The sequence below is a fragment of the Pteropus alecto genome, unplaced genomic scaffold (assembly GCF_000325575.1).
Source record: "Pteropus alecto unplaced genomic scaffold, ASM32557v1 scaffold190, whole genome shotgun sequence".
Classification (NCBI taxonomy): domain Eukaryota; kingdom Metazoa; phylum Chordata; class Mammalia; order Chiroptera; family Pteropodidae; genus Pteropus; species Pteropus alecto.
In genome coordinates this window covers 436,844-446,899 of record NW_006430462.1, presented here as the reverse complement: position 1 = coordinate 446,899, position 10,056 = coordinate 436,844, and the positions used below count along the sequence as shown (strand labels likewise).

The 10,056-nt window shown below is 52.7% G+C and overlaps 1 protein-coding gene across 1 annotated transcript; it reads right to left on the bottom strand.

The window, feature by feature from the left end:
• Nucleotides 1-3,385: 3,385 nt before the first annotated feature.
• On the bottom strand, nt 3,386-9,648 carry CRYBB3 (crystallin beta B3). Its single transcript, XM_006904863.1, has 6 exons — nt 9,605-9,648; nt 8,009-8,103; nt 6,443-6,561; nt 5,357-5,489; nt 4,346-4,488; nt 3,386-3,698 (listed from the first exon to the last, which is right to left on the bottom strand). The coding sequence occupies exons 2-6, from the start codon at nt 8,081-8,083 to the stop codon at nt 3,533-3,535; spliced, it is 636 nt and encodes a 211-aa protein (XP_006904925.1). The 5' UTR covers nt 8,084-8,103; nt 9,605-9,648; the 3' UTR covers nt 3,386-3,532.
• Between the last annotated feature and the right edge of the window lie 408 nt (nt 9,649-10,056).

Genomic DNA, 10,056 nt, shown 5'->3' with positions numbered 1-10,056 from the left:
TTTGTTTTAGCCATTGTTCTCAACCCTTTCTGCAAATCCAACTCATGTTAATACAGCAACCTATGAGATAGAGAGTGTTATTATCTCCATGTTACTGATGAGAAAACTGAGGCTCAGAGAGGTAAATCGACTTGCCCAAAGGCACACAGTAAGTGGCAGAGACTGGAAAGGAGCCCAGGTGGTGTGGATCAAGGCCCCCACTCAGGCTGCCTCTGATCCCTTGACCATACTGTTTCCAATCATTAGGCAGGTGAAGTGAGTTTCTGACCCTGAACCTTACTCTCATGTCACCGAAGGATACGCTGCTTCACTGTCCCTCTCAGATTCTGCCCCTGCGTTAGACAGAATTTAAGCCTTGGTTGGAGCTAAGAACAGCCTTTTAGTGTTAGATAGGCCTGGGATCTAATCCCAGCTCTGCCGCTCCCTGGCTATGTGGCCTCAGTTGGCCTCCCATCTCTGAGCTTCTGAGGCCATTAGGAGGATTAAATGGGGTAATGCGTGGGAGCACCCACACAGAGTAAGCGCGCCCTGACACAGATGGTTATTATGGGTTTGGGGCTTTGGATTTTGGTGACCTCTCGGGTCTGCCCTGGACCTGGGGATCTGGCTGAACTGCTCCAGATCCTGGGACTGAGCCTGACCCTGGGAGTGAGGGGGCACACTGACCCACAACTGTGTTGGCCTTTTTACAAGCCTTCCCCTGACCCCTTACCTGGGAACCAGTCCTGGGCCTTCTTGGTGTCAACAGAGACCAGGCACGGGCAGCTCCAGACCCAATGCCTAGAACATAGTAAGTGCTCAATAAACAGTAGCCATGCCCACAACCAGCAGCAAAGCAGGCTTCAGTCTAGCCAAACAGCAGCAATAGCTGATGGGTGGGGAGAAATGAGCTTTGGAGACGGACATGAATTGGAGTCCTGGTCCCATCACGTAAAATCTGTGGCCCTTGGGGCAATTGACAGGCATGCATCAGAGATATTGTGGGTTCAGTTCTAGATCAGTACAATGAGCAAGTATAGCAATAAAGCAAGTCCCAATCTTTTTGCTTGTGGAGATTGTGCCTTCAATTTGTAAAAAACGCAGCATCTGTGAAGCACAGTGAAGAGAAGCACGCTAAAACGAGGTCTGCCTATACTTCAGTACCCTGGGCCTCAGTTTCCCTCTGCAAATGAGGATCACTATCACCTGTCCGTAGACTAGAGATGATGCTATAAAGCACCTACCTGCCCCTGATGAATGCATCAGAGTGTGGGGGGCTCAGGAGCAGATGTTCTAGAGCAGGAGTCCCCAGCCCTCAGGCCGCAGACCTGTATCAGTCTGTGGCCTGTTAGGAACCAGGCCGCAGAGCAGGGGGTGAATGGCAGGTGAGCAAGCAAAGCTTCATCTGTATTTGCAGCCGGTCCCCAGCGCTAGCATCACCGCCTCAGCTCCACCTCAGATCATCATCATTAGATTCTCACAGGAGCACCGGTCCCTGGTGCTGAAAAGATTGGGGACCACTGTTCTATAATAAACACACAGGGTTCAAACCTAAGCAATACTGCTTTCTATCTGTGAAACCCTGCAAATGAGATGCTGCCTCTCTGAGCCTCAGTTTCCTCATCTGTTAAATAGGATAAGGAACCATACATATCTTTCAAGATCATTCTCAGGATTCAACAAGATGATGTATGAAAAGCCCCAGCATTGGGTCTGGCCTTCAGGAAGCACTAATTTATAAAGCATGGCAAGGCCTCTATGAGAGAGAAGAGGGGGTGCGTCCTGATGGGAGGAAGCGGTGAGGAACAGGGGGTTGCATGCATGGGAGGTCAACTCCTGCCTTTCATCTACCCCATTGCTGGGTGCCCCTTACCCCCAACCTCCCTTCCCCCCCAAGCTTGAGGCCCCACCCCAGTTCTCTCCTACACACCAAAGTAAAGATAATTCGAGGTGACTTCTTGACTATGCATATATTTTTTTAAATATGCAGTTCTGAAGGAAGAGAAAATTGCTGTATTCTTTTCAATGGCTTCCTTAGGCCCCTACTGGCCTCCCACACACCAACTGCTTATGTGTGTGTGTGGAGCGGGGGTCGGGCTTCAAGGGCTGGGACAGATACTGGGCTGGGCACGACAGGGGAGCAAAGTCAGGGAAAGGAGGCAGGATTGGCTCATGGAGGGGGGGGTGGCTGGTCCCACTATGGCCAGAGAAGACACATTTATGCCTGGCATTGGCATGGCCTCCCCTTTGGGCTGGATGAAGCCACTGAGGATCTGAGTAGTGACAGTGGTGGAAGGTGTGATGGGGGCTCAGTGCCCCAGTCAAGGCTACAAAGGCCTCTGGGCAGGGGATCAGAGTTACCGGTGCATGGAAGAGATGGGGTTGGGTAACGACACCATCATGGCTCACCCAGATCTCTGCAGTAGCCTCCCGACTGGTCTCCCTGAACCCCCTTGGGCCCCCCGTCTGTCTCTTGTGCCACAGCCAGAGCCATCCTATTAAACCCCAAGGCCGATCACGTCTCACCCCCTTCAAACTCTCCATGGCTCCCACCTCACTCACAGAAGTCAGAGTTTCCCAGAGTCTGTGGACCTCTAAATGCCTTAACCCCACTGCCTCTCTGACCCTCTCCCATTCTGGCACTTAATCCTTTCCAGACCTAACAGCCCTCTTGCTGTGTCTCCATCACCCAGTCACACTCCTGCCTAAAACCTTTGTACCTGTTATTCCTCTGCCTGGAACATTCTCATGGTTCATTCAGATATCAGCTCAAATGTCACTTCCTCGGATCAGCATTCTCTGACTACACCTCCTCATCATCTTCCATCCTCATACCCTGCTTTCTTGTCCTTTGTACTTACCACCTCCCAACATTATATTCAAAATATCCTTGTTTATTTATTTTCTGTCTCTCCCATAGAAGGTGAGCTTCATGAGGGTAAGACTTTGTTTTGTTCACTGCTGTGTCCTCAGGCCTTGACCAGGGCTTGGCATTTGCTGAATAAATTAATAAAAGCAGATTGATAGAGAGATGGAAGGGGAAATGATGGATAGATAAATGGATGGGAGAAACGATGGATGGATGGATGGATGGATGGATGGATGGATGGATGGATGGATGGATAGATGGATAGATGAATGGAACGAAGAATGAATGGATGGGAGGGAGGGAGGAAGGGAAGAAGGATAGATGGATGATGGACCGAAGGACAGATGAAGACACAGACAAGCAGAGAGACACAAGGTGTGGGCAGAATGTACATGCAGTTCCGCCTGGAAAGACTAAAGCTCACACAGCTTTCCCTTGGGGGTCTCAGAACCCTCAAGTCCCAGCCCCCTTCAGCCTGCTCCTCCCACAGGCTCCACCCCAGGCCTGGACCACTCAGGAAGTGACTGCGGAGGAACATGGCAGGTGGGGGACCGGCCCCAGGCTTTATTGAGCAGATTCCGGGGAAGGGTGGACAGGCAGGCCCTCGCCCAAGCCCTGGAGCCTCTTCTTCTTGCCCTTGCTGCCCCCCAGGGCAGGCCTGGGCCACTGGGGCTTGGGTGCCCTTCAGCTGCTAAGGAAGCAGCCCCGCTTATGCCACTTCTGGTCGCGGATGCGGCGCACCGACTGCAGCTGCGGCTGGTTGGCGTCCCACTCGTTCCAGTGGCGGTACTCGCCTCGCTCGAACACGTACTGGCGTCCGCGGTAGCCAGGAAACTCATAGCCAACCCACCTGCGGGGATACCAAGGTTGGGGTGAGGAGGTTCTGCCTCCGGTCTCCTGCCTCCAGCCAGAACGATGCTTTTCAAGCCAGCATCTGACCGTGCTTAGATGTACCCTCAACTGGGGTATAGTCACCGGCGAAGGGAAGATGATCCTAAGATTGCATTAACAGAGATACTAAGCCTAGAAAGAGCGAGGTGATGCACTTCCTCTCCCATGTACTGTTCAGGCCACACCTAGAGAACCACATACATCCTGGGCCCCCTGATAAGGACAAGGATTGTGAAAAGGAAGAAAAAAAAAATCAGAAAATCAGTTCAAGGGCCTGGGGATGTTCAGAGAAGGAGCGGAGACTTCCGTGGGAACAGCTGGGAGGAACAGGTTTCACTTGATTAAAAAATAAATACATAAAACTCTCTACAAGTCACGGCTTCTTGGAAATCTCGTGGTCCAAGAGAGCTAGCGACTCATGGGGACTCAAACCTGACTCTAGGCCAGGACGGATCATGAGCCGCCGACTTGAATGAAGGGTCTCCAGACGGCAGGAGCAAGAACCATCAGCTGTCTGGGAAACAGACAGATTCTGTTTGGAGCCAGAGGAGTGACTGACCAGAGGACGCGCCAGGGGTGGGTGAGAGTGGGGATTGGGTCCCTTACGTCCCATTGACGGCCCGGATGCTCGCCACACGGTCCTGGAAGCCGTGAGCCCAGAGGCTGGGCACGTCGTCGTCCACTATCTCCATCTTGCGGCCGCCGAACGCCGGGCTCTCAAACAGGTGAAGCTTGTGATCCGGACCGTCCTGGGGGCGAGGTCGCGGCATGAGCCGGCCACTCCCATGCCCAGAATCGGGTCAGGCGGTTTCCAGGTGGGGAAAGAATCAAGATACCGCAAGATAACACCCACCCCAAGCCCCTGCCTGGGGGAGGGGATTCACGAGGGTGCTCCACCCCCTAACTCGCTACAGGAGGAATGCGGCCCTGGGAGATTCCTCCAGAGCTGGCCTCCTTCGGGACCTTAGAGCCAGAGAACCACGAAACCGAGAGGAGGCCTTTCCTGTCTCATTCAGCCCCATCAGTCAGCAGATAGGGAAACCGAGGCATGGAGAGGGTGGAAGATCAAAACTATTAATGTAGGAGCATTCCCTTGTTACTAAACCAGGCTGATTTGGTCTTCCCAGCTTTCCCCCTCCCACTGTCCTTGGAGGGGCATCAGCATTGTGACAAGAAGGGGCTGGAGCAGCCACTGAGTGTGAGTGAAGTGGGTGGGAGAGAAGAGAGACATTTTAAAGTGTCATATGGACCCAGTTCCTTTCAGGTGTTTTAAAAATGCGGGGAAAGGACCTCAGCTGTTTTACAGTTACTTTCTGAAACTGTTTTCCAGACTGTGTTTCTTTGACTACAGTACTCATCTGAGAAGGGACCATATGGCTCGGAATTTTAATAGGATTACCGAGGGAAGCGTCAGTGACATGCTGGCTAATTCAACATGTGAATCCTGATGTCCCGATCCCCAGCCCAGTGACCATTCGATGACCGAGTTTTTCTGGTCCTATGCCAGGACCACACTGCCCAAGACCTCAGCTGAGCTTGTAAAATGAGCTGGCCTGACCAGCTCCCAGCATGTCCTGCTTCTCGAAGTTCCTTGAAGGGGGCAGGCACTGCACTTACAATGTGCAGAGGCCGAAGGGACAGGAGGCTGTCACTGTGGTGGCTGTTGGACCAGGCGTCCCAGCGAGGGTAATCCCCCTTCTCCAGGACAAACTGCTCCCCACGGAAGGCTCTGCGCTCAAATGCCAGCCACCTGTAGGAGGAAAGAGGCGTGGCTCATCTCTGCTGCAGGTGAGGGAGGACCCAAGTCTAGTGAGAGAAAGGCCTATAACTACTGACCTTTGACCTTGTACCCTCCTGCCAAACCTACTACTGATCTCGGGTCCTGTTATCGAAGGAGCTACTAGGACATACTGGGAGCTGAGATTCTAAACCAGACAACCATGCTAGGAGATGGTACTGAGAAGCTATTTTATGTGCAGCCTCTGTGTATGGAGCTTGGAAAAATCCTTTGCACAATATCTGGCACATAGTAAGAATTCCACAGATGACTTATTATTATTATTCCTGTTATATTGTTATTATTTATGTGCATCATTCCACTCATTTTGCAAAAACTCTCTCTGAAGTACCTCCCATTGTTATCCCCACTTGACAGATGAGAAAACAGAGGCCCAGAGGGCGAGCACCTCGCCCGGTATCACCCATGTCAGTGCCAGAGCCTCGACGTTCCATCCCAAGGTGAGAATTCAGAGCTCAGCTGGAACCTGCTTGCCTGGGGCCATGGACTGGACACTTAACCACTTTGGCCTCAGTTTCCTCATCTGTCAAATGGGGATAAGAATGAAATCTCTCTCCTAGGGCAGTTGTGAGAATTCAGTGATAATGCAAGTTACATTTAAGATGTTATACTTATTATTGAAATTATAATGATTAAATCCCACTTGTCAGGCGCTGAGCTAAGGGCTAGGCTGTCTTCCTCTGTTCTCTTTTCACTGAACTCCGCTATTTACCACAGAGATCGAGAGTGATGAGGATTCTAAGACAAACAGGTCAATTCCCTCACTTTACAGATGGGAACACTGAGGCCAGAGAGGGGAAGGGAATTGCCTAAAACCCCACAGCGGATCCAGAGCTCGAATCCAGACTTCCCGACTCCCAGAAAACTCAGGGGTGTGAGGAGGGCCTAGGGGTCCAGGTACTCACGGCCCTGACTCCACTTGGATGGAGCCCACCTTCTCCAGCAGGCTGTCTGTCAGGTTGGGACACTCGGCCGAGAGCTCGCACCGCTTGCCCTGGAAGTTCTCCATTTCGTACACGATCACCTGTAAGGGCAGTGTCCTGAGTGTCCCCCAGGGTGGGGCTTCCAGCCCCAGCCCCTGTGGTGCGGTCCTCCTTGGGGCAATGAAGGGGAATACGGTCCATCCACTCCATCAGCTCAGCCTTGTACCAGCCCCGAGCCAGCACATCCGCACGCTTGCACTGCCCCCTGGTGGCCATGGAGGAGAACGCCTCCAGGAACCTCAACTCAATCAGGGGTTGCCGCTCTGATAACCTGGCAAGAGCTAGGCGGGAGCCTAATACATTGATGACGGGAGAAAGGACTGTGGAGAAATACAGTTGCTTATGGCCAGGAGGGAATGCGGGATTCACTCTAAACTTTTCAATCGAGGCCAGACATCTATATTTCCCTTAATGTGAAATATCCTCATTTTAAAAAGCCTGTGTAGGACAGACAAAATGCCAGTTTGCAACCTCTGGATTGAACTTCACCTACTCAGGCCCCGAGAGAAAGGGGCTGCAAAGGCAAAGGAAGGTGAGGCCTGTCTCACCTGGCTAGAAGCACAAACTGTCTTTGTAGAAGGTCTCTGGGAACCATCTACTCTGGTTATTTTATAGAAGGCTCAGAAAGGGTAAGTCACTTGTCCTGGGCTGCATAGAGATTTGGTGGAGGCACCAGGATTTCTTAAGTCAGCCAGCTCTTTCCTCTCCAGCAGTGGCTTGACAGGGCAAGGCCCACATGTGCCAAAAGGAGGCAGGAAAGCCCGGCAGTGGTCCACTTCCCTGGTAGGCAGCTACCTCTGGAGACTTGCCAATGGCCCTAGAGGTCACTAGACAATGCTGTGTGCTCCCTAGGAGGAAGCTGAGGGTCTGCATGGCAAGGCCGGCCTGATGTCACCATGGATCAGGCCCAGAGGCAGGCAGGTATCTGCTCCTCATCACTTCCCTGTCTCTGTCACTCTGGTTAAAGCCACCAGCACATCCTCAGAAATGCCTCTGTCCCCTGTTATTGCCTTAGTCACCCCACCCTTGGGCAGTATGGAATTAAAGCCCTGAGAGATAGCTTAGAGAGGGCGGAGCAACAAACTCCAACTCCCTGTTAGCTGGCCATGGCAATGGCACCTTCATTTAGTTCTCACACCAGCTCTGGGAGCTAAAGTGTATAGGCATCATTCCCATTTCAAAAGATGGGGCTTTTGAGGCCCAGAGAGGGCTGAGAACTGGACTGAGATCAGCAGGAGAGTCAGTGCCATGACTCCTGAAAGCCTTGGGCCTCCATGCCCTGTTGAGATGGGCAGGGTGTGTGTGACCAGTTCCATCTTGCAGACAAGGACACAGGAGAGGGAGGATGCAGCAGTCATGAAGTGAGTTTATGGCAAGGTGTGAGGTGTCCTCCTGACCCCAGCTGACTCCTTTCTGGAGAGAAGCTGACCCTGAGGCCCAAGAGCAACCCTGGGCCCAGAGTCCCCATGTCCCCTCCCGGCCCAGTACCTTGTAGTTGCCCCCAAGGCCTCCATGGCTCTTGCCAGCTGCAGCCTGCTCCGGAGCTCCGTGCTGCTCTGCCATTTTCCCGGGAACACCTCTGGCTTCAACCAAAGAAAGATGGGTCACCAGGTCCATTCGAGGATGAGCTACAGAACCTTGCTTCCTATGAACGCAGTCATTACTCATGGCCTGCATCGTCTTTCAGTCATTCAACAAACATCCACTGAACACCTACTGTGGGCCACAGGGACTGGGAGAGTTAGCGGGATCAGAATCCCCATTTCGCAGAGGGGAACCCAGAGGCCTAACGACAAAATGAGGCCACTTCCTTGAGGCCGGGATTGAGCCTGGCTCCAAAGCCCTTCCCCCCACACCCAACTGCTCCCCCAAAACAGGGTTCTCGGAGCTCAGTGCAGATACCACCTCTGGAAACTGGTCAGTGGGCAGGCTGGGGTGGGAGATCCTCTACAGAGATCTCTCCCATCTCACACCCCAGGCTGCACTCATTACTCTGTTCACCAAAGTTTCCATGAACATCTACTTGGTGCCTGGCCCGGTGCTAGGTGACCAGGATGAACAGGAGACCACAGACTGGTAGGAGATGGACAGACAGACAAACATCTAGAGAAAGCAAGACATTGACCAGATCCTGGGACACATGCTTCAGCTTAGTTTCCATACATCATTTGGTTATTTATTCCATATGTATTTATGGAGCACTTACTGTATACCAGCTACTTAAAGAGATGCAGATACAGACAGCTCCCCTTCATCCGTATGGGATGGGACCATGACACACAATATAGGCCTTGCAGTAGTCACGTGGAAGGGGTCTCCTGATTGTCACACACACAGACACAGGACTGTTCTCCAGTTTATCAGCACAAACGAGCACACACACACAAACTCATAAAAGCTCCCATGGTCAAAGTACACAGCCACATCCCATCCGCCGCCCAAAGACAGCCTTCACTCCTATATATCTCTCTCTCTCTCTCACACTCTCTCTCTCTCTCTCTCTCTCTCTCTCTCTGTCTGTCTCTCTCTCTCTGTCTCTCTCTCTCCCCCTTTCTCTCTCTGTCACACACCACACACCACACACACACACAGCCATCTCAGACTACAATAGTGGCAATAAGGCACATATGTCTACACCCCACACCTGTCTGCACACACCCACAGCTTCTGCACGCCCACTTCTGGTACATACAGCTGCATGACTCACATACTCAGGACACAGGCCCAGCGATGCAAAGGCTGCTGGCTGTTTGTCCTGCCTGTGCCCGGCATCAGGAGGAACTCGGGCCTGGTCTGGCCCAGGGAAGATTCTCGACAGGCATGGAAGCCTCCAAATTCACCCACCCCCCTTCCTCAGCTGTGCTGTCTTTGCAGGCTCCCTGCCTTAAGCACATGCCCAGGGGCTCGAATTTGGTCGCCACCCTCTGACACCAGCTGGGTTTGGTGGCTATCTGGGTCCTCCCTCTCAGCTCTAACCCTCAGTTCGTGAAGGGGCCAGCTGTGCACACCTCCACGAAGACCACTGAGGGTCTGGGCCTGCTAGGGCATCTCTTGCCTCCCTGCCCCGCCTGTCCCCGAATAAACCTGTTGCTGTCGCCTTTCGAAGAACGGAGGGGCCAGCACCGTCTGCGGACAGTCTGCCTTTGCAAGGAGCATCCTATTTATGGCTGCTTTCTGACAGCCCAGCACATCCTGGCCTGCTGAGGCAGCGGCCTGTCTACCCGATTCTGTTCGAATCATTTCACTCCAATAGAGGGCCCAGGGAGGCCCCAGTGCCTCTGTGTCCTCAGCCATGGCCTCTGATGACTTCCTGGGGGCAGACGGACCTCATCAGCTTTGTGGGAAGCACCGGACATGGGGCATAGGGGTGTAAAGTTCTCCAGTGACCTCCCCCACTCTCTTTCTTTGGCTTCTTGGTGTCACCATCTTCCTATTGGGATGCATGACATCCTCGGAAAGGCTCCAGTTCTTAAGTGAGGAATCCCAGAATCCCTCAATTTTTCCGTGTGCTATGTGGCCTAAATTTCAAGTCAGAT